Source organism: Kogia breviceps, chromosome 6 (assembly GCF_026419965.1).
Source record: "Kogia breviceps isolate mKogBre1 chromosome 6, mKogBre1 haplotype 1, whole genome shotgun sequence".
Classification (NCBI taxonomy): Eukaryota; Metazoa; Chordata; class Mammalia; order Artiodactyla; family Physeteridae; genus Kogia; species Kogia breviceps.
In genome coordinates this window covers 95911820-95936794 of record NC_081315.1, presented here as the reverse complement: position 1 = coordinate 95936794, position 24975 = coordinate 95911820, and the positions used below count along the sequence as shown (strand labels likewise).

The 24975-nt window shown below is 44.9% G+C and overlaps 1 protein-coding gene across 3 annotated transcripts in view; it reads left to right on the top strand.

The window, feature by feature from the left end:
* SMIM20 (small integral membrane protein 20) overlaps nucleotides 1-24975 on the top strand; it is a 56682-nt gene that overhangs the window by 5493 nt on the left and 26214 nt on the right. Inside the window, exons 3-4 of one of the 3 annotated variants that reach the window (XR_009336349.2) lie at nucleotides 5049-5105; nucleotides 5845-5877. The exons of 1 other annotated variant lie outside the window; for it this stretch is intronic. Coding sequence is in view for 1 of the 2 variants with exons in the window: in XM_059067748.2 (XP_058923731.1) it covers nucleotides 5049-5105; nucleotides 5845-5882 (95 nt within the window). In the remaining variant the exon portion in view is untranslated. Of the gene's footprint in view, nucleotides 1-5048; nucleotides 5106-5844; nucleotides 6529-24975 lie in introns of those variants that run through there. One more of the 3 variants, XM_059067748.2, reaches the window with a different exon arrangement.

Here is a 24975-nt window from a genome sequence, read left to right as displayed (position 1 = left end):
TTGCTCCTGCCTTTCATCCACTCCTTAGCCTCTCTTGTTGGCTGTTTCTCTTCTGAGCGTCCTTCATACATTTATGGTCCCCAGAATTCTGGGCAGACCGAGGAGAAGCCCACAGTCCTTGGAAGGGCCGGGCAGACACCCAGTCCTTGAGAAGGGGAGCCAGAGGCTAGCAAGCAGCCCAGGCCATGTAGGGCCCAAGTGTCGAGACACTGCTGACCCTTCATCTGGGCCAGCCTGACTGATGCTGGCCGGCCTGGGCCTGGTTATGGGGGACAGGTAGGCTCTAGGGCCCCTGCTGGAGTAAGCCTTAAGGCAGTAGAAAAGAGGCACAAGGCTGCTTAGGTAAAATAAAGCCAAGGAGATCTTCTATGATTTAAAAGCAGACATGCCATTATCACAAGACTGCTGTGTTGAATTTCATTTTGACATTCAGTGTGATCTCTAGCTCTTTCACTAACTCAGCCAGACTTTACCAAGTATTAGGGGGAATACAAGGTCAGTTCCACACATGATACCTGAGTACTGAAATGAGCACTGGGGAGATGGCAGTTGGCATTGGCAGTTGTCAGTCCCACACCAGAAGTATGGGGACAGTTCTGTGCTTCTGGAGGGAATCCAGACGTTGCTTATTAGCTTTCAGCCTATCGGCACAGCATGGTTCGTGGGAAGAGCCCACATTTAGGGAAGCATACTTGAAGCTATACATATAGCACACATTCAGGCGCTATAACTTGAAGCCTGGTGTGCCTTTTGTCTCTGCATCCTGGAACCAGACAGTGATCCTGAATGTGGCTTTAAAAAATAACAGCATTTCAGGGCAACCTGTGAAATGAGACAGAATAAGATCATTTTCTGTGATCCTGTTCATTTTTAACTTTAGTTAGGTGTGCAGAAGCACAAAGGGTTTTGCCAGAAATCTTGTGTTCATTCAGTCCCCTCATTTAGGTGACTTGTCCAAGGTCACTTAGCACATTTATTCCTGGATAGACACTAGACCCTAACTCCCCAGCCTTGTCTGCTGCTTAATGATGCCCTGTTTCACCTGCTTTTAGGACAGGGGAGAGTGTCTGCCAGTAAAGCCAGGTTACGTGGTAGAGCTGTGATACCTCACTTCTCCTCCCGTTCCCCTTCCGCCCCCAACCTCAAGTGTGTGGTACAGAGTCAGAGCAGGCCTGCGAGAAATCACTTGACTCAGAAATGCCTCTTACCTTGGCAGGGCATTTTCCTGATTATATGGCAAGTGCTCAGAATATGCTTTTTATTCCTTTCACCTTAGAGTCGAATGAAATGCACAGACTAAAGTCTTATTTTCTAACAGGCCTTACAAAGCTGCCTGGATTCTACCACACAACCTGGTGAGAAACTAAAGTGTTCATGGTATTGGAAGGAGTCCACGCTTCCGATGGCCATTTGGTCCCCTCAGCCGCTGGCTCACACTCACCCCCAATACAGACATGTAGTTCTGGATCACCCCGAAGTCAGACCGCAGCAAAGTGGGAGCACTAGAAAAGTATTATTTTATTTTTGCTATTTTAAAAAGATACTTTGAATTAATCATCATGGAATAGCCACAGTGCTGTTGGACTTCCTTATACTTGTTTTGCAGTTGTGTATTTTTGTTGTTAAAAAAAAACAATCCAAACCAACAGAGATCTAAGAATAGTACAATAAATCCCTTTATGTCCAGTTGTTAACATTTTGCCACATTTGCTTTCTCTCGCTATATATATGTTACACATATATACATACATATGGATATGCATATGTTCATATATAATTATATTACATATATAATTATATATTATAATTGTTACTGCTATTTTGCTGAACCATTTGAGAGTGAGTTGAAGACCTTGTGAGCTTTGATGCCTAAACACTTCAGCATGTATTTTCTGAGCACAAGGACATTCTCTTACATAATCACAATCATCCAATCCAGGAAATTTAATATTGACACAATGTTATTATGTAATATACAGTCCATATTCCAATGTTGACATTTGTCCAATTACCTCAGGTTGTGAGTTGCTTTTATTTTAACTGTGCATTAGCAGGAGGAGATGGAGGGGTGTTCCCCAGGTGGTGGTTTCACTGTGTAGGGCCCCCCGAGGTCAGATTCTGTACCTGCTTTTAGGTTTTTATCTGCTGGTCCTCCCCAAGAGCACCCTCAACTAGTCAGTAACAAGCCCACTGAGGGGGCTGGTGTTTGGGCATGCTGTGTCAATTTACTGTGAATCTTAAATAAAGTAGCAAGTCGCACAGATTTCACAGTATGGACATTTAATATAAGGATAGGTTTCATGTTCAAAGACTTAAACATTACGAGGTAGGTTCTTTTGCTACCATGAAAAAAATGAGCCTATCTCCATGTATTACTAAATTGTTTGGTTTTTTTTTTTTCAGTACGCTGGCCTCACTGTTGTGGCCTCTCCCGTTGCGGGGCACAGGCTCTGGACGCGCTGGCTCAGCGGCCGTGGCTCATGGCCCCAGCCGCTCCGCGGCATGTGGGATCTTCACGGACCGGGGCATGAACCCGTGTCCCCTGCATCGGCAGGTGGACTCTCAACCACTGTGCCACCAGGGAAGCCCTGTATTACTAAGTTTTAAATAATCTACCTTGGCCCTTTGAGTAGAGCTAAGGATCCTCAATTAAAACTACAAATCAGCTCACTGCCTTAGCACCAGGGGGCAGAATCGGGCTTGCTGAGACACCAGAGAGGGAACTTCTAAGGGGCATCGCAGAGCTCCAGGCCCCATGCTGCATATTTGCGTTTCAATCATTTCACTCCTGATAGAAGCATGCTCACTACTAAAAGGTCAGTAATTAGCTTACCCTGATTTGCCCACATAGTTAAACCCCTGACTTCTGTGTTGCCCTTTTTTCCAGAGGTTGAGAGACATTTGCTGTTCCTCGAATGATAGCAAAACAGAAACCTGTCAACCTCATCAAGATGTGCTTGCTAAGTCCCAAGGGACCAGTTTATTTTCCCTTTAGCATATCTCACATTCACCAATAAAGATTCTTTGTGTCATATCATGAATTTATATAAGACTGCTTTGGCCTTAGAGTATTTATAAACATTAATGGATTAAAGAACCAGGGGATGTAGATAGGATGCTAATACTGGTTATCACTTGGTAGGAACTCGTTCTGCAAATCCTGCAAATCGGTTTAAATTGCCCATCCAAGCCAAAAAAAAGAGGTGGTTGCATAGGACAAGGATTATAAAGAGATTATGGTCTATTTAAAATAAATCCTCAGCCTCTCTCCAACCTCATTAGCAATTAGCAAGGAAGTGTGAAGACAGGGATTCTTTTCTCTTCACATGGTTCTCCATTTCATTGTAAGAGGTGAGAACACAATTAGGCATTCTTTTGCCACCAGAAGTCAACTTCCTTTGATGCTTGGCAGCCTTCCAGCTTCTTTGGCTTTGCAGGACCTGCCTCTTGGAGAATGTGTTCCGTTCACCACGTTGTCTGATTCTCTCAAACCTGGACATCTAGAATGCTTTCTGGCAATCAAGCATGTGTTAAAAATTCATCTCTTCCTTCTTCCATGATACTGGAGAATGGACCTTTTAGGTGTGAAAAATGATATCTGTTTTTGTTCCTGGCACGATCGATGACAGTGTAGTCTTTTACTAGTTGGCATTTTCTAAGAGCATGTTTGAGACACATCCATACTTGGAGACTTACATGGTGACAGCATGGTAGGGCTCAATCCTACAGGAATTTAACTTCTTAGGAATTGAGATCGCCTTTTGTGTTATTTTAGAAAGTCTGACACCTCAGAGGTCCCATTGTCACCCACTCTTTTGGCATCTCTTGGTCCACAGGGTCTTGGTTGTTGTTTACCTGCTACTTTTCAGAGAGGCCCGGTGGAGCCATCAGACCATTCTGTATAAGCAGCTTCCTTGTGCTGTGTCTTCTCTGTCTTGCTTAGAATTGGATGTCAAGATTCAGAGAATCCCTGTTGCCTGGTGTTTTATTTGCCAGAGCAAAACTTAGCATTGATAAAACTCTCAGACAGGTCACTTAGGATTGACTTTCCGTCACATCACTGGAGAAGCAAGTTCAGTGAATATTTGATTTGGAAAAGCCCTGTTTCCTATACCTTTATGCTTGTGTATCTTTATGAGAATAAAGAAAACTGCCTAATATTAAATAAGAGCTAAATGTGGATTTAAAGAAACACTGTCAGCCAGATTAAAACAAAGGTTTGATTACAACACTTAATTACTATAATATAGTGGTAAACATGCTCTGGCTGCAAGTCTTTCTGCTGAAAAGCCACCATTTGTTTTTCAAGATACTTAAAATAATAAGTCTTTGTTTTCACAGGCCTTAGGTTTATTCGACACCACTTAGAAAGATGTGTCAGAGGGCTTGAAGCCCACAGACATAAAATGCCCAGTTTCTCTTGGCCTTCCCTGTGGGACATCTCCAAAGAGACTGGCTAAGCTGCTGTCCCTAAAACGTGCTTACTAATTGGCGTAGCACCTGCAGTCAATTAGGGAAACTTCAGTTATCCAAACCAAAGCCACCCACCCAAAGATTAATTTTCTGCTCTATTTCCTATCAAAAACATAGCATATTTAGTTCTGGGTCTAGGCCCTCAGTGGAGTACATTTTAGACACCTAAACTGCATCGTTTTCTCGTGAATTGTACTTGTCCCTGCAATTCAGCAGCCTTGCTCTCCTCACAGCACACCCACCACCACCACCAGTTCTTTCAAAATTCTTCTTTTGCTGTTGTTTCTGTTGCCTTTCCAAACTGCTGAGATCACTGGGAAAAGATGTTCGTTAGGAGCTTTTCTTCTGAAATACGCCTTGCTTTCTTTCACTGAAAATATCCAGTCTTTTTGTTTGATAGGATCTAACTTTTGTAACCTAAAAGCTTTGGACAATGGCATCTCTGAATTTAATAGCACTCAGATATATTGTTTCCTGATTGTCCTGTGTCATTGTTCCACATAGATACAAAGATCTCCACTGCCCTGCCCCGCAGTCCCCTCTCTAATGAGTAATTTTTCTGTTGTGTTTCTCAGAGAAGGAACAAGCCATAAATCGAGCTGGTATTGTCCAAGAAGACGTGCAGCCACCAGGTAAATGTAAAAATCAAAACTAAGTCTCACATGTACTAGTGTGTTGTCATTGGGAGTGGTGCTTTGCAGCGGAAGAAATCGCTTCAATGCTAGATTGTAACTGTGCCATTTTAGAGGTTGCCACCCCAAGACTTCCTCTAAATATGTCACTCCAGAAGAGTTTTTGCAAGTTTGCACGTTTCTCTTCTGCATTTGATAAGTGGGCATAAATGTGTAACGAGTGTGCAATTAACTATGAAGCGTAAGTAGATGTTTTGCAGACATATTTACCAAGCACCTATTTAAATACCACCCTCATGGGAAAATACTGTTTACTTATGAGCTATTTTAATCATTGCAGGATTCTGCTTTATACAGAAGCTCAAAAGTTCCCTGTATGGCTGAATGGTTAGTTACTTTGAGAGGATCCAAGTTGGCTGAGAATGAGAGGTTTCTAGCTTATTAGCCGAAACTCTTGTAATCTGTGGCAGCGGTCTTTTTTTATTCATTTATTTTTTAACTAGGCCAGATACATATCTCCCTGCTGTGGGGCAATTTCTGAGCCATTTAAAAGTCTCTTGTCAGCTGCCACAGCTTCCCAGCCGTCCTGTTCCGGGATTCCGGCAGCTTGCCCGCACTAACTCCAACTACATGGAAATAGCACAACTTCATTCTGATGTCATCTTATTTGTTTGGGGTTGAGGGAAGTGGTAGGAAATTTTAAAACGAATCCTGTTTTTATTCGTGTTTCTTTCTATAGGGTTAAAAGTGTGGTCGGATCCATTTGGCAGGAAATAAAAAGGCTATCACCACCTCTGATTATGAAAGTAGAGAGTCTTCATGCTTTCAGTTCTGCAGCAAGTACAATAAATCACCTGGCTAAAGAATGATGGCTGGAGAAGAAAACTCTAGAAGGCTGTAAAGAAGAGTAGTGTGCACCAGGATTAATTCCCTTCTTAAGTATCAAAAGAACCCTGAAACAAATCACACCATTACGAAGGTTTTCATGATTTGGTTTCCTTTCTAAAAATGAAACTTTCTCACCCAGCTGCATTTGGAGGTGATCTACTTATTATTCAGTCTCTACCTCTTACCCACCTGAGCTGTGATATGAATACAAGCAACCAGTAGACTTGGGAAGATCCTAGTCTGTTTTGCCATCTTCCAAATAAGAAGTTTCAGTGAAAACCCACCATATTGAGCAGCCTCATAGGGGGTCTTTGAAAACGTTAAAGTTGATAAAACTCTTTGGGGACAAGGTACATTGTACTCTTTAAGAATAAAGAGTTCAACTCAGCTATCTCATTGGGAGGGTTGCTGCATTTTGAAAAATAAATAACTATGAAGCAAATCAAACTAAATAGGTATGCATGCCTAGTAGAAATCATGTTGAATTAACTGAGTGAAAATGTGTATATTAAAATGATTTCTTTTTACTTCACAATGGTGTAAGATTTTTTTGTAAATCCTTTTTTGTAAGTGCATTAAATGATACCCAGAAGTATTATTTGACTATATTTGACTAGGTATTTGACTGTTTGGTGTTTGTCGGATTGTATACAAGTAAAAATCTTAAAGGTAAATAGCAAATGTGTTGAGACAAATATTTATTGAATGTGATTCTCTACCAGATACCTCACCAGGTGCTGCAAAGATGAACATGAGAATACGAATTTCTTTCTCTAATGCTCTCTCTGGCCCCTTACTAGATTATGTGCTTTTGAAAGACACATCTTTTTCATTTTTACATTTCCCAGAGTGCCTTGCACATTACTGTATGCTGTCTTTTAGATGAGCTGCCTGATGACATAATTTAATTATTGTGAACTGGAAGATGGCTTAACAGACAACTGACATAATTATGTTACTGTCAAAAAAAAAGATTGATAGTTCCAAAACCAAAGTCATCGTTTTTGGTAGGCATTCCCTAACATTTAATTGACTTACAGTTAACAACCCGATAAAAGAACTGACTCATTTGGGGTACATTTGACCACTCTTTTCCTTGGAGGGGGCACCAGAAGATTGTGTGACTTAGAGTCAAGCCTCTTGTGGGTGCTTAATTGAGATTCCTCTGTGACTGAGGCCAGTGCCTATACATCTGCTTTGGAAGATACCCAGGCTGAAATGACTGTGTCTGCATGTCATAGACAAGAACTTTGGGGCCTCGATGGCCTGTTTGTTGGCTGGAACAGACTCAGTTTAGTCTTCTGAGTGGGACCTATGTCCTGGCCTTGACCCTACCCTTGGTCTACTTCTTTGCAGAGATAAAGAGGCTTTCTGTCCTGCTCAGCTGCCTTGATGCTTATAAAAGGATCGCTCTTGATGTTATCAGAGCTGTAGTGTCAGTCTGTGCTGCCCACGCTTGACAAAAGCCAGGTTGTAAAAGATGCTACTTGTGAGGACTGACTGAGGGCCTGGTGGTTCATCTACACTCCTCCCAGGGGTGCCTCCAGGTTGATGAGGAAAGCACTCGAAAGAGGGGACCTTAGTCAAATACAGTTAGGAAACAGAGTTCAAGTTAATTAGGTTTATTTGCTTCTAATTTGACAATTTCCAAGAGAGACATAACATTTCCCAAGTGTATTTGATCACAGAACATTTTTTTACCGATTATCTTCTGCACCTAGTGACCAACAACATCCTTTTGAGAACATTCTCCAAATAGTCTCAGGACCCTTTAACACTCAAAAATTTTTGAGGGCTTCCCTGGTGGCACAGTGGTTGAGAGTCCGCCGGCCCATGCAGGGAACACGGGTTCGTGCCCCAGTCCAGGAAGATCCCACATGCCGCGGAGCGGCTGGGCCTGTGAGCCATGGCCGCTGAGCCTGCCCATCTGGGGCCTGTGCTCCGCAACGGGAAAGGCCACAACAGTGAGAGGCCCACGTACTGCAAAAAAAAAAAAAAAATTTTGAGAACTCCAAAGTGTTTCTTCTTAGGTGGGTTATATCTATAGATGCTTACTGTATTAGAAATTAAAACAAATTTTTCATTTAAGAATATCAATAATAAACCCATAGGTTACTATGACATATTTTTGTGTGAAAAATTTATTTACCAAGATGGAAACATAATTTGCAAATTTCTTTAATGTCTGGCTTAATAGAAGATGCTAGATTCTCATATGTATTTCTGCATTTGATCTGTTGCTGTGTCACATGTCATGTGGCCTCTGGAAAACTACTGTACACCCTCATAAGAAGAGAGTAAAGAAAAGCAAAAAGCCTTTGATAGTACAGTATTATAAAAATACTTTTGATCATGCAACCTCCCTAAAAAGATTCCAGAGACCCCTCCAGGTACCTCCAGGTACCACAGTTTGAGTCTAATCTGTTTGCATTAGCTCCCTCAGAGTTGCCTGTTGAGGGAAATTACAAGAGGAGGGGAGAAACTGACAAAATTTCCTGTCCTTATTGCCAAAATGAAGTTGTTGGATCCTTTATTTTCAATGTCCTCTTTAGGAAGACCCTGGTTGACTTTATTTTAATCTCAGCACCAGAAATAGCCACACTGCTGAATAGTTGGTACATTTATCCCGTGAACATTGATTTGCGTAACTTGTTTCCTTCTTTGCATTGGCTTATAGGAAGCTCAACCACATTTGTGGTCCAGATTTTTAAAAAGTACCTTGTGGAATGAATTTGGGCCATTACTTTACCTTCATTCTTTTTTTCCCCTGACCTTATTTTCCTTTCTGCTTTCTCACTTCAGTTTCCTATCTTATATTGTATGTTAGACCCATCATTTAAAAATGAGCCAGGGCACAGACAGTATTTATTCAATTGAAGAACCACTTATAATCTACTAAGGGAAATGATGTAAATTCACAGATAAGATTAAAATAATGTGGAATGTTAGAAGGACCTTTAAGGAGGTTTGGAGTGTCTCCTGACACTGGGCACATGCAAACCCTGTGTCCCTGCAGTTCTAGTTATTTATGCAGCAGAAATGCATCCATAAATCCACCAAAAGACACGGACTAGAATGTTCCCAGCAGCTCTGGAAACTCCCCAAATGCCCATCAACAGTACAATGACTAAATAAACTGTGATATATTCACACAATAAAATACAATATGGCAATGAAAATGGACAACAATTCAATGAATCTCACAAACAGTACAGAATGAACAAAAGCAAGTTGCAAGAGTACTTTTAGATTCCATTTAGAGAAAGAATAAAAATGGTAAATTAAGCCATGGAGTTGGACGTCAGGATAGTGACTACTGTTAGGAAGCGGCGTCGCTGTAGCGGCTGGCAAGGGATACAGGGGGTCTTCAAGGCGCTGATATGCTACTTTTTGATCCGGGTGCAGGGTACACAGGTGTATTGAGTTTTTGAGTACTTTGAGCTGCACAAGTTCACGTACTTTTCTAAATGTGTGTTGTACTTCAGTAACATTTTTAAAAAGAGATGCAAAGATTGTGGAATCAGGAAACTTTCCAGAGAAGCACGTTGTCCGGTGGGAGGAGCATGGGTTTCAGGAGGGATGAGAAAACATACCCCTCAGGGTTGTTGGGGAAATTATGAATACTGTATGTGAGATGCCTAGCAAATACCTGGACCTGGCAGAGGTCGGATTAATGATAGCTATTATCATTGATGGAGTAGCTGACATTTAAACAGAGCTATGAAAAAAATGCCTGGGACTCAGACATGCGGTGAGAGACACAGGTGCAGAGGCAGCAAAGCTAAGCATTTGAGGGATGGCTTGGCTGGGATGTGGCGGTGTGTGGTGAGACCACTGACCCAGGGGCTTTGCCCATCCTGTGCACCACTGGCCCGGGCTTGACATATAGCAGGCACTCGTCAGTATTTGGATGGATTGAATGAGTAATTGAAAAAAAGACTGAAGGAACAAATGAAGGGAATGGTGTTTAAGACCACGTGGTGGTCACCCTTAAATGTCAAGCTTTACTTAATTTACAGACATGGAGTACTGGAAGCAGGCAGTGGTCTGAAAACTTTTCAACAAAGCCAAGCTCTCTCCCCGGAGCAGTGCAAGACTGTTACCTGTCCGCGTGAGGAAGGTACAGAAACAAACAATAAGTAGTGAGAAACATCAATAGCAGTTTGACAGAGTAGTTTTTATCTTTTGAATCTGAGTTTTTAAAATGGGGCTTTCCTTAAAGTAAATCCTTAAGGATTTACTGTATAGCACAGGGAATTATATTCAATATCTTGTCATAACCTATAATAGAAAACAATCAAAAAAAAGAATATAGATACATCCATGTATATCTGTATAACCGAATCACTTTGCTGCATACCTGAAACTAACACAATATTGTAAATCAACTGTACTTCAATTTTTTAAAAAATTGGGCTTTCCTATTGTACTTTTTTGCTTTTTAAAATTTTCTAATAAAATTAATTTTATTATATTTTATAGCTCTTCAGTAGATTGGTGGTTAGAAGCAAACAACTGGGCTTCACCCCAGGTAGTTTGAAAAGCACTGGCCTGGAGGACGGATCCGAGAGGGTGTTCTCGGGTCCGGCCCCGAGGTTCAGAAGCCTGCGTGCTCAGCTGGTGAAAGAACCCCCTGCCTGCTGGTGGCTCTGGGTTCTGAGGCATCAGCAGATGAAACACCCTGGTTTCTTAGCCCACGGCCGGCCTCCACGGGCAAGTGATTTCACTCTCCCAGACTTCACCAGCACCTGCTGAGTGTGGGAGGCCTCCTGCAGTTTATTCTAGCCTGTTGGTAACAAAATACACAGTTCCCTGGCAACCCCTGTGCCTGGGAAGGTAGCAGGAGCACTGGGGGGCCTGCTGCCCCACTGAATGTGGCCTGAAGAGGGACATTAACTCCGCCACCGTCTTCCCCGGAGCAGGACAGCCAGGCAGTGGCAGTAGGGCGCCCTCCCCGAGGATCCCCCAGCTAACTGGAAGCAGCAGGGTGCCTTTCACTCCTCACTGCTGCTAAGTGGTGTTTCCCAGACTCTGATCATCTGAACACGATGGGGAGAAACGAGGAGTCACTGCTTCTTATAAAGAGTCAAGCAACGGTGCGCCGCAGCCTCTGCCTGGGGTTCTGTGTGTCACCTTATGTGATTACAATAAATGCCAAAAAAATAAATAAATAAATAAAAGGGATGCTTTGTCCAGACCTTTTTGGTTGCGAGTGACAGAAAACCAAGCTCCAGATAGTGCAAAAAGAGAATTCTGTCATGTAATTGAAAACTCCAGGGTCACAATTATTTTCTATTGTCACGATCATTTCTTAAACTGTAAAAGTCATTAAGTCACAATCATTTGTGAATGTAAAATGCAATTATATCCAGCACCCTCGAGAAATAGTCATGCTGGATATCTTTGGTAATTACAGGTTTTCTCTCCTGGTTGACATTAGCTGCTCTCTCTGCTCGACATCTTACTCCCTCTCTCATGGGGACATTTACTCCCAACTCTAAGCTTTGTTCATCTTCCTCCCACTCTGTCTCCCTGCTTTGGGTGGGGCTGACTTCACCCCATGCACCAGGAACAGACGTCTGGTCCAAGTTTGGCCGATAAGAACATTGGGCAAACTCCTGGCCACAGAGATTGGATCTGAGATGAGCATGGGGCCCAAACGATGCTAGTCAGCTCAATCAAGCTAGTAGAGTTAATCTTGCCTGTTGGCTTGTGTGGTCAGACTAGAGGAGGGTCTCTCTTTCACCGCATTTGGAGCTATTAGCAGCCACCTTGCCACCATGAGGGCTGATCTGAGACTAACACCATCGTAGAAGAAAACAACAGGAGGTGGAAACCAGGTCCTAATGATGTTGTTCACACCTCCTGAGTTCACTTGTGTCTGAAGCAAGGATATCTCTGGATTGATAAATAATGTTAGTAAATTCCCTTTCTATGCCAGTTTAGATTGGGTTTTGTCACATGCAAGCAAGAGAATCTTGACAAGGCATCTCAACTTCATATTTTAATCATTTTTTCTAAAATGTATTCCACATGTCATTTCCACCTTAAATAAAGCATGTTGAACATAAGTCAGCCTCCCTTTATGACTTGGGCTTATTATTATTATAGAGTTGTCCCTAAGGGGCTATTGGGGTGGGTCAGACATTTACCTGCTGTGCTTGTGAGATTTCTGGCTTTTCTGTTTTTCTTATCTCTGCCCTGCCTCACAGCTATAAGGAGCAGGCTCTGGCTTCATCTTGAATTTGCTGCTTGTAGTCTGTAGTAAGATTGGAAAGCATTAGCCAAAATTCAGGAATCTGGCATCAAATGAAAGTAAATGCCTTTAATGTGGATTTAGAGGCTCTGGTAGGGATAATGGCAGGGACTTGTGACATTTTGGCTGCCCTGAGTTCTTTCTTTCTTTTTCTTTCTTTCTTTCTTTCTTTCTTTCTTTCTTTCTTTCTTTCTTTCTTTCTTTCTTTCTTTCTTTCTTTCTTTCTTTCTTTCTTTCTTTCTTTCTTTCTTTCTTTCTTTCTTTCTTTCTTTCTTTCTTTCTTTCTTTTCTTTCTTCTCTCTCTCTTTTTAATGGTATTTGCTTTCTGTTTCTGCATTGTTCTGAATGGATAAGGTTTCTTGACGTTTCTGTTGGTTGAGAATTCTCCCATAACAAAATTATCACACTAAAGGATTGTGCCATGTGAGCAAATGAGCTAGGGTTGAAATGTCTTATAACTTAGCAAAGTTACTTAGTTTCTTCGAAGAGGGAACAGTAATACACAGCAATATTCTGAACCTCAGGCTGACTTTTAAATTGTTTTTCTTCTTTTCTAAAATACCTCCTTATTTCAATCTCTAATAGCATACACTGACTTGCGAGGGGAGGGAAAAAATAAGCAAGCATGTTTGTATCAGAAGGAGCAGGTTTACTTAAAGCAGATGTGGAATCAAATTGGGCAAATGTGAGTTGCCAGCCTCTGAACTTTGCTGCTAAGTACATGCGCCCTGGAATACATCAGAGTCACTTAAGCCTCATAAATGTGGTGCTGGAATACAGGGTAAACACGTGTAGGGGGCACGCAGCTCGCTGCCCTTGCAAAGTTGAGTGAAAACCCCAAGGGGCACACTCCCTCTGAGAAGTTCAAATGAAGACAATTGTGTTTAGAAAAACATATAACCAATGTCTGGTTTTGAAATTACTAGGAAAATGGCAGCTCTGGTGATTTATCTTGCAGAATAAGCAAAATCTGCTTTCTAAAATGGCTACTTTTATTTTTATTTGTGCTGCCACTTGATGTGGACTCACATTACAGACATAAAATACCCAAGCACAAAACCATTATTTGTTTCTGTAACGAAAAGAGCAGGACTTAATTTTTGTCAGTCCCTGCCTTCTGAACACTCGGTCTGCGGCTTTGGAGAACAAGTTAGGCAGCAGATTGAGACTCCAGAAGGGTGACTCCTGTTCTTCACTAACTGAACATGTGACTCCTCAGCCCGTTGGGGCTCCCCATTAACGTTTGCACCAGCTCTTGTGAAACACAGTAGTTTTCAGTGATGATGAGAGTGATTGCAATGAGCTAGTGTCAGAGAACACGGGACAGCCAGTCCCCAAGGCCCTGGCCTCCTGGATGTGTTTCCAGTAAAGGGATGAGAAGACAAGGACGGTGGTTGCTCCTCTAGTCTCTAGATGCCTAACACGATTACATGGACTAGTAGGTATGATGGGCTCAGTTGCATCCCCTCAAAATTCATAGGTTGAAGTCCTAACCCCCAGCACCTTAGGAAGTGACTGTGTATTGGAGATGGGGTCTTTAGAGAGATGATTAAAATAAAATGAGGTCATATGTGTGGGCCCTGACCCAATATGACTGGCATCTTAATAAGAAGAGGAGATTAAGACATAAACCCACACAGAGGCAGGACCATGTGAGGACGCAGGGAGAAGACATCCATCTATAAGCCAAGGAGAGAGGCCTCAGAAGAAACAAACCCTGCAATAATCTTGATCTTGGACTTCCAGCCTCCAGAACTTCAAGGAAATAAATTTCTGCTGTTTGACCCAGCCAGTCTATGGTACTTTGTTATGGCTGCCCCAGGAAACTAATACAGTAGTTGGCCAGTAGACACTTGTTGGATGTTGTTTTATCATCTCTTGTGAATAGTTCTCTAGAATAAAATCTCTTTGTCCTACAGAATCATGGTCTTAGTTTGAGGCTGAATTTCCTCCAAGGTTTACACTGCCTCCCTTCCCATATTGCTCACCCACGGGACTCTCCAGTTTAGCCCCCCTAATCTATTCACGACCCTCAAACTACCATTAGTGCCCTCCTGCCCCCTCCACCCATCTGCTCACCTTAAGTCGTTTTGGAACACCCTCCTCCCTTCTCTTCACCCATCTAAACACCGCAGTTGTTTCCAGACCTATTTTAAATTTGTCCCCACCCCCAAGGCTTCCCTGACATTACCAGTCTGGGGAGACTACTTTCTCCTTTGTCTTATTGGTTCACACCGTTCATTCGGCATAAAGTGGCATGGCTACCTTGGGCTGTGATTTCATTACCAGCAGATGGCAACTCCCTCCCACCTTCAGCTCAGGATAAAATCCTTGGCATTGTCCTTGCCTTCTCTCTTTCTCTCACACCTAACAGTCAGTTGGACGCGAAACCAAAGGACTCACCCATCCAAAACCTCCCGACTCTGAACTGTCTCATCCCCTCAACTGTTACATCACCAATGTCTAAGCCACCATCTGCTCTTGCCTGGATTATGCCAACTGCCTCCTAACAGCACCCTCAGCTTCTATCCTCGTCCCCTGTGGTAGGCAGAATTCTACACTGGGCCTGCGTACTCCCCTCCCCTGAGCACGGGTGGGACTTGTATATGTGATGGATGTCAGGCTGTGATTAGGTCACTGATCAGTTGACTTTGAGGGATATCTTGGTTGGTCCTTACCCAGACAGGTGAGCCCTTTGGGGGCTGGGTCCTTCCTGAAGGAAGAGATTTGAAGTGTAAGAGAGATTCCCCTCTGGCCTTGAAGAAGCAAACAGCTATGTTGTTAAATGTCTGCAGAGGGGACCACACGGCAAGGACTTGAGAATGCCCTCTAAGAGCCACCCCCAGCCAATAGCTGGCAAGAAAATGGGATTTCAGTCCTGCAATCACAAGGATGTAAATTCTGCCAACAACCAGTGAGCCTGGGAGAGGACACTGAGTTCAGGATCCTGAGATCATAGCCCCAGCTGACACCTTGATTTCAGCCTGGCGAGACCCTTAGCAGAGGGCCCAGCTGACCCAAAACTGGACTACTGTTGACCCAGGAAACAGAGACAATAAATCTGTGTTGTTTTAAGCTGCTAAGTGTGTGGTCATTACTTACGCAGAATGGATAACTGATATACCCCACTTCAGTCTATTCTCCCCGCACTGGTCAGAGTGAGGGATCCTCTTGGGACACAAGGCAAAGCGTGTCCCTCTTTCTTTCAGGAGCCTCCGATGTCTCCAGTTGCCCTTGAAATAAAAGCCACAGGACACCCTCCATGATCTGGCCTCTCCCTGCCTCCGACCTATGTCTTCTTATTTTCTCTCATCTTCTCTCTGCTCCAGGCACAACAGCCTCCTCACTACTCGGGGAGCACACCGGGCCTGCTCATGCTTCCACCTTAATGGGTCTGTTCTCTCCACCTCAAATTCTCTCCCTCCAGATTTCCCCATGGCTCCTCCCATGACCTCCTTCAAACCTTGTCTCAGAGAGGGTCTCCTCGTCCCCACAGTTAAAACTGTAACCTCTCCTCACAGAACCCAGCACTCCCAATCCCTTCCACCCTCCACTGGCACTGTATACTTTCCATGTTTACATGAGAATATTATTCTGTAACACTATGCATATAATTCACTTATTCATCACATACAGTATGTGTTTGCTTCTTCTCCTGTTGGAATATACACTCCACACACGCAGGGATCCACGTCACTTTTGCTTACTGATATATCCATGTGCCTAGAACAGCATCTGACATCAATCAATACTTATTGAAAGAATGGATGGATATTGTTGTGACTTTTAACAGTGGGATGTTTTCTGTTTAGTCTCCCTGGGAAAGCTGTTGATGGTCCTCCACCCACCCTAGAGTTCACCTATGGACAGTTCCCAGCAAGCAGATGCATCCTGAGTCATGGGGCAAGTCAGAATTGTCAGGGAGCTGACCCCAAGGAGCAGCCCCCAGTAGAAGGGGTTGGCAGTTGGTGGAGAAACACCCCAGCTTTCTTACCTCGCCATGGGACTGAGCCCCAGATGTATATAGCAGCAGTCCACTTACTGACACCACTTAACTGGCATTCTTCTTTTCCCTGTCCCATTTCTCTCTCTCACATCACCTTCCAAATAAATGGCGTGTCTTTAAACCCTTATTTCAGCATCTGCCTTTAGCCCAAAGGAACCTAAACCCGTTTCCTGGTTTGAAGTATTAAGGTTGCCAGCCATCTTCTTAAAAACAAGCTTTGAGCTTGACCAGTAGCTGAAAACTCAACTATTAACCCCTGAGGAAGATCACAGGATTCACCCCTGTAATAATTTTATTTTTTATTTTATTTTATTTTTGTGGTACGTGGGCCTCTCACTGCTGTGGCCTCTCCCGGTGCGGAGCACAGGCTCCGGACGCGCAGGCTCAGCGGCCATGGTTCACGGGCCCAGCTGCTCTGCGGCACGTGGGATCCTCCCGGACCGGGGCACGAACCCGCGTCCCCCGCATCGGCAGGCGGACTCTCAGCCACTGCGCCACCAGGGAAGCCCTGTAATAATTTTAGAATCAGAGGACTAAGGAAAGTTTTAACCCAGTGGATCCCAAGATTTCTTGGGATGGGTTAGAGATGGAGTTCCATCAAGGTAGGAGGGAAATCTACAAACTGCGCTCAACATTCTGATAGCCTGAGAGAAATCATCCATTTACCAATGACCAAACCATGCAGGTAATCGTTTACATTCACTCTTGGGGTCTGGAGGCCTCTCTCCTTCTTATGGAATACAGTATTATGCTGATCAAAAGTGATTACAATAATGGATCTGTGATTAATTTCTACAAAGAAGGGAAACACCTTATTACTTCATCAAGGGCATTGGTGTTTGAAGGGATCTTTCTAAGCAGAGGCTTTTGGTGTGAGCACAGTTGGAAACCACTAAATTAACCCAACCCCCATGTTCTACACAGGAGGCATCTGAGGCCGGGGGAGACCAAGGGGCTTAGCCAAGGTCACTCAGCTCAAGATGAAGGGCCAGGGCTACAAGTGGGCCTCTAGACTCCTATTTTCACACTCCTCACCTCACACAGGAAGAGAATGGCATACTGTGGAGAATCTGGGATTGATGTTTCATCTGGAGAATATTTTGACAGAGCCGAAGTTTTCCTTAAAAAGCACAGTAAATGAATTTTACCCACTGGGAGATAAATTAGCCACAATGACAAAATGCTGAATATTTACGACAGCAAATGAGCTTCTCTGTGGGAAACAGCTGCATGGCATCCGAAGAATAGTACTAAAAACACATTCACTCATTCCAGAAGCAGTTGGTGTAATTACATGCCTGGCACGTACCTGGCACGTATCTGGCACATAGTAGGCAATTAGTGCTTAACTCTTTGACCTTGGACCAGTGACATGATCCCCTCCAGACCTCTTTCTCCTAATGCGGAAAATGGGGAGGGGGAGTTCATGATATAGTGGGAAGACCTGGTTTCCAATCTTAACTTTGTCATGGGATCCTGGATGAATCACGCCTCCCCGCTGAGCCTCAATCTCCACATCTGCAAATAGAGAATCGATTATAAGCTCTCTAACATGTCTTTTAGCTCAAAAATTCTGAGTCTGAGGGCCTCAATGTCCTCACACATCCCTTTCCAACTCTCACAATCTCTGATTTTATTGGATTTAGAATTGATTTTTCTTTTTTGCCGTACGCGGGCCTCTCACTCTTGTGGCCTCTCCCATTGTGGAGCACAGGCTCCGGACGCGCAGGCTCAGCGGCCATGGTTCACGGGCCCAGCTGCTCCGCGGCATGTGGGATCCTCCCAGACCAGGGCACGAACCCGTGTCCCCTGCATCGGCAGGCGTATTCTCAACCACTGCACCACCAAGGAAGCCCCCGTGTACATTTTTTAAATTCATTTTTTGTTGAAGTATAGTTAATTTACAATGTTGTGTTATATATACTCTTTTTCATATTCTTTTCTATCATGTTTTATTACAGGATATTGAATATAGTTCTCTGTGCTATACAATAGGAACTTTTTGTTTATCTGTTCTATATATTCTAGTTTACATCCACTAATCCCGAACTCCCAATCCATCCTTCCCCCACCCTGTTGGCAACCACAATTCTGTTCTCTATGTCTGTGAATCTGTTTCTGTTTCATTAATACGTTCATTTGTGTCATATTTTAGATTCCACAGATAAACATTATCATATGGTATTTGTCTTTCTCTTTCTGACTTACTTCACTTAGTATGATAATCTGTAATTGCAGCCATGTTGCTGCAACTGGCATTATTTCATTCTTTTTTATGGCTGAATAGTATTCCATTCTATATATACACCACATCTTCTTTATGCATTTATCTGTCGATGGACATTTAGGTTGTTTTCAGGTCTTGGCTATTGTGAATAGCGCTGCTATGAACATAGGGATACACGTATCTTTTTGAATTATAGCCTCGTCTGGATATATGTCCAGGAGTGAGATTGCTAGATCATATGGCAACTCTGTTTTTTTTAGTTTTTTGAGGTACCTCCATACTGTTCTCCATAGTGGCTGCACCAATTTCCATTCCCACCATGAAACTGAGTACATTAAATAGTAACTCCCCATTCCTTCCCTCCCAGAGCCCCTGGCAGCCACCATTCTACTTTCTGTCTTCATGAATTTGACTTCTCTAGGTAGTTCCTATAAGTAGAATCATAGAGTATTTGTCTTTTTGTGACTGGCTTATTTAACTTAGCATAATGTCTTCAAGATTCACCCATGCTTATGTCAGAAGTTCCTTCCTATTTAAAGCTGAATGATATTCCATTGTGTGTCTATAACACATTTTGTTTTCCCATTCATCTGTTGATGGACCCTTGGGTTGCTTTTAGCTATTGCAAATAATGCTGCTTATGAACATGGGTGTGCAAATATCTCCTCAAGACCCTCTTTAAATTCTTTTTGGTATATACCCAGAAGTAGAATTGCTGAATTTTATGGTAATTCTATGTTTAAGGTTTTGAGGAACCTGCATACCATTTTTCATAGCAGCGACACCATCTTACATTCTTATAAGCAGTGCACCAGTGTTCCAGTTTCTTCACATACCTGCCAGTATTTGTCATTGGCTATTTATTTATAGCAGCCATACTCATGGGTGTGAGGTGGTTTCCTTGTGCATTTCCCTGATGTCAGTTTCTTTTTCTTGACTTGATCCCTTGTCTTCAATCCTACTCTGTTGCTATAGTCCTTAACAAGTCTGTCAGTTTCTTGACGGTTTTTGTTTTCCAAATGTACCAAGGCATTTATTACTTGTGTCTGTACAGATTTCGGAGGCCAAAGACTTTTCTGACAGATGTGTTGTAAAGTTTCCATTTAGAGAGTCAGTTTCTGACATGAAGCAGTAGAATAGTTGATTTAGAGGAGCGAAGGTGGGAAAGCTGATTCAATTTAGCTCTAGAATGTCTGCTCCTCAGAGATATCTTTGCAATAGGTTTGCGTTCTTTTAGTGGATATTTTTTGAGATTTTAGGTATTGCTTTTCATAGTATTGGCAGATTTTTGTATTTTCTAAGAGGCTCCAAGTGCCTGAAGTGTGGGTGGTTGTCTTTAAAACTTTTCACCTCCTAAGAATGTTTTCTGAAGGAAGGCGTCCTGTGAATATCTGAGGTAAATCACTGGAGGAGGAGAGCACAGTGAGTGCAAAGACCCTAAGGTAGGAAATTGCCTGGAGTCTCCTGACCACAGCAAGGAGGCCAGTGGGGCTGGAGCACTGCTGAGAGAGAGGGCAGTGGTGTGAGATGGGGACAGAGGCAGTAACCGTGGTGGTAAAAGGTGTATTCCTTTACTAAGGTCACCATAACAAAGTACCACAAACCGGGTGGCTTCAAACAGCAAAGATTTGTTGGCTCACAGTCCTGGAGGTTAGATGACCAGCATCAAGGGGTTGGCAAGGTCATTTCCTTCTGGAGGCTGTGAGGGAGAATCCATCCGAGGCTTCTCACCTAGCTTCTGGTGGTTGTGGGCAATCCTCAGCATTCCCTGGCTTGTAGATACACTGCTTCAGTATCTGCCTCTGTCTCTACATGGCATCCTCCCTATGCGTGTCTGTGCCCAATTTTCCCTCTTCTTATAAAGACACTAGTCATATTGGGTTAAGGTCCCTCCCTACTCCAGTATGACCTCATCTTAAGTAATTACATCTGTAGCCACCCCATGTCCAAATAAGGGCACATTCTGAGGTACTGAGGGTTGAGGCTTCAACACATCTTTTGGGGGGACACAGTTCAGCTCATAACAAAGGGCAATACTTTGCTGAACTGGGGAGCTGAAACAAAATGCATTATTTAACCGTAAGATAGCAGAGGCCTCACACTGGATAGAGGCCCAGAGACCATACAACTGCAGCCTCCCTGGAGCGTAGAAGTTTAAGGGTCTGGGAGCCAGAGTAATCAATGAAACCAGGGGATGGAGGCCAAAGGAACACTTGACAAGGCCATAGGGGATGGAGGAGGTACACTGGGGCCACACGATCCCACCTATAAGGGTGGGATCCACTGTTCCAACATGTACCAGAGCTTATTCTTTAACCTGTGGATTGAAGTGTGGGATAGTAGGGTAGGTGTTAGGAGCAAGGACTATTTAGGTGCAAATTCAAGTGCTGTGTGATCTTAGGCAAGTTACTTACCCTCTCTGTTTCTTTATCTGAAAATTGAGGAAAATAATATAATCTATCTCAAAGGGTTATCATGAGGATTATATCTGTCTATACAGAAGAAGAGCTTAGAATGGTGCCTGGCCCCTTGTCACTGCCCCCCACATGTTCATGGATGTTGTTCCTGGGGTAGGGCTGGGAAAGATGATCCTTTCCAAGTGGAAAGATGGTTAATTCAAATGGAAGTTGAAAAGAGGTTAATGAAGACGAAGATGCTATATTTTCAGAGGCTTAGGTGGAGTTAAGGGAGCCAAGAAAGGTGATGAAGCATCCAGGGACCAGCAAGAGCAAGATGTCAGGAAGAGCAAGGGGAGTTAGTGGAATCCGACGAGCATTGTCATAGGGACCGAGGCTGCCTTACAGGCTCTGTAGCTGTGGGGAGAAGCAGCGCTGCCAAACCAAGGCTGGCAGGGAGGGAGTGGGAGGAACAGTGCCTTCTGCCTTCCCTCTCCTCCAGCTTCCCGATTTCCTGCTGGTAACTTCCCATTCCTGCTGGTGATTCCCCAGCACTCATTTTCCCCTGACTGAACCCACCTGGCAGTCAAAGGACAGAGGAATCCAGCAGATTCCAGGGCCTAAAAGGACAGAGGATGGATCTAGAAAAGTAAATGCAGAATCCACAGCCCTCTGGCCCCCAAAGACTGCTTCTTACTGGGGAATCCAGGGCAACATATTGAAAGCGGTATATATTCCCCGAGTCACACCGACTGGGAGAGAAGATGTAGCAGCTGGTGCTCACCCCAAATTCCACGTGTGTCCTACGGTCAGCTCAGGACCACACCACTACTTTGGGCCAGTGGTCTGGGACCAGAGGTGACATGTGTCACGTGCTGGTCCAAGCGGTTAGGAGCCAGTGTACCTCCTCCATCCCTCTCTTGCTGTCACACAGTGAAACTGTGGAGGTCACAGTTTCAAGACAGCGCAGCTTCATGGTGGAAGAGGAAAGTCCAGCTTATATCAGATTTAGCCTAAATGAGAAGAAGCCCCAGGAGTGGAGTAAGCCTCTGAGATATGGGGACGGAGCATAACCTATCACATCCTCACCGACACGGAAGGAGATGATCCGGGCCAGGAGGTGCCCTAGGCAGTGGAGAAGAAGTCCATGCTGAGACTTGGAAATATGTTGGAAATAGTTAAAAAGAAAAAAATCACCCCACCCACCTCCATCTCAGAAGGTGGCTGGAAGTTGACTGGTTCCTAGGGTCCTAACTGTGTCTTCTTAGTGAGCGGGTCTCAAGAAGGAGAGCTTGGGGACAGGGAGTGGGGAGATGAGACTGAAGGTGCAGGATGTGCTGGGGTGTGGACCAGGGTCTGAGGCTCCTGGGTGTGGAGGATTGAGGCAGGAGGTGGGAGGGGCACTTGCCCTGCGTCCTCAGCCTGGCCGGGGCTCTAATTAGAAATGAAGTGTTTCAACAATAAAGCATTTTTTCTTTTAAGGAACTGAGGTGCTGAGGTAAATATTATACCCTTTGAAGATCGGTTTGTACCAGGACCATCAAAGGGTAAGGAGGGTCGCCCTCTGAAAGTTAAATGTAAGGCTTTACCTGTCTTGCTGCTGTTTATTTTTTAAAATATTTATTTATTATTTATTTGGTTACACTGGGTCTTAGATGTGGCACACGGGATCTTCATTGTGGCACACGGGCTTCTCTCTAGTTGTGCCATGTGGGCTCCAGAGCACGGGGCCTTAGTTGCCTCACAGCATGTGGGATCTTAGTTCCCTGACCAGGGATTGAACCCACAACCCCTGCATTGGAAGGCAGATTCTTTTTTTTTTTTTTTTTGTGGTACGCGGGCCTCTCACTGCTGTGGCCTCTCCCTGTTGCGGAGCACAGGCTCCGGACACACAGGCTCAGCGGCCATGGCTCACGGGCCCAGCCGCTCCACGGCATGTGGGATCCTCCCGGACCGGGGCACGAACCTATGTCCCCTGCATCGGCAGGCAGACTCCCAACCACTGTGCCACCAGGGAAGCCCGGAAGGCGGATTCTTAACCACTGCACCACAAGGGAAGTCCCTTGCTGCTGTTTTAAATTAATGCCTAGAACATCACAGGCTTCACAAAGGAAGCAGAAGTCCTGATGCATGAGCTGGGCCCAAAGGGAGCAGGCCCCGGGGCAAGTCCAGGGAGCGAGCGCCCACCCGGGCCCAGTGATAGGAGAGCTCGGCCCGTGCCAGGTCAGAGTCCAGAGTCCAGGGGGTACCCGGTGGTCAGTGGTGGGCCTCCTGGCCCTGGAAGCTCAACACAAGAGAGATTCAAACCCGGAGACAGAAGCCTGTCAGCAGGACCTGCCACCTCAGTCAGCCTTGGCCTGGGTCTCGGGGCCCAGGACCTGGGTGGTGACCTCACAGGACCCAGACATGGGCAGCAGGAGATGCCAATGTGGAGAAAGGGAGGCGAGGCTGGGTGAAGGCACCAGGAGAGGAAAATTTTCAAGTGAGTGTGGGAGCTGGACCATATCCTCCCCGGGAAGACTCGAGGCTAAGCTGGCAGAGCCCCCAGTCTCCTAACCGAGACATCGTGTGCACGGCCATCACCCCTGCACAGCCAGAGAGCCAGGGATCCCCAGCGCTGCACACGCAGAAAAGGTGGGGAGCATTAAAAGATGTGGTGCCTAGGCCACACCCCAAACCACTTGAATCAGAATGGCAGCAAGGGTGTGTATAGCGCTCCCTGGTGAGTCTCGCGTGCGGCCAGGCCCAAGCGCTGCCACGTGACACCAGCGGTTCTCAGAGTGTGGCCCCCAGGCCAGCAGCAGCACCTGGGAACTTGGTGGGAATGAAGATTCGCAGGCCCTGCCCTGCCCTATTGCACCAGAAACTCTGGGGGTTGGACCCGATGAACTGTTTTGACAAGTCCCCCAGGTGATTCTCACGCACACCGAAGTGTGAGAACCACTGCATTTTGGTGGCAGAAACGACCACCCGTCTGTCTGCTTCTCTTCTGCGCAGAATGGCCCTCCCTCTGGAGCGATAATCATAGTAGCAGGAGCTGGGTTCTGACTGCAGAGAGCTCCGATGGTCCAAGCCACTCTCTGAGGCAGGGACTCTATCTCTCTCTAACAACCTGGAAACACCCCTGCAAGTGCTGATGCGAGGAGAGGAGGGGAAGGAACGGCTGTGCATTGGTAGGTTCTGTCTTCTCCTCAAGCCCTTGTGGTCTTTAAAGAGCAACATCACTCAGGGAGGCTCTGGGAGGGTTGCTAAGAAAGGCTAAACTGTTCCGCTTCTTCCCAATGGGAAGGGGCCCAGCCGTTCGATTTCATCTCAGCCACAATTTCCCTCCCAGCCCTGTAGCTTCCCTGAATTATTTGGAGCAGGCGTTCTGAGAGCCACAGACTCTGTACTCTCTCGTGGGGTTCAGGGTCCCTTTTGCCCTCTGGATGGTCTTAGCACCATGATATGAGAAATACAGAAGGAAGCACCTAGGAGAGCAGGGAGGCCTGGGAAGCTGCCTGCCACATTCTCCACGCACCAAATGCACAGAGAGACCGGGGAAGGGGTGGCTAAGTAGGAGGTGGTATGAATCCATTCTCTCCAAAAACTTCTATTGGCATTGTATTGTCAGGGCTCTCCCGAGAAACAGAACCAAGAGGAGATTTTACATGTATAAAATAAGTTGGTCTGAGAGAATGAGACACAGGAAACAGAGGAAAGTGAAGAAGAGAAATAAACAGCGTTCCAATAACATTGGAATTCCTGGTTCCAGGAACGCCTAAGCCCTCTCCTCCTCTGATTTTATTATATGAGCCAATCAATTCCAGCATTCTGCTTGATATGAGTATATTAGATTTCTGTTGCCTACATCAAGAGAGGCCTGAGCTATATAAGGAAGGAGGGGAAGAGGTCAGGGCTGGGGCCAGTGAGCGAGGCACCTGGGCCCACAGTGCAACGAGGCCTCGCTCCGGCTCCTGAAATTGCACAGCTGGCATCTTATGTGAGCCTCTTCTTAAATTTGGTGCCCCTGGCACTTCTTTTCCCTCACTCTTCCTGGCCCTGGGTAGAAATCCCAGTATTTGGCCACAAATGGAAGTCTTGACTTTGGGGCACTC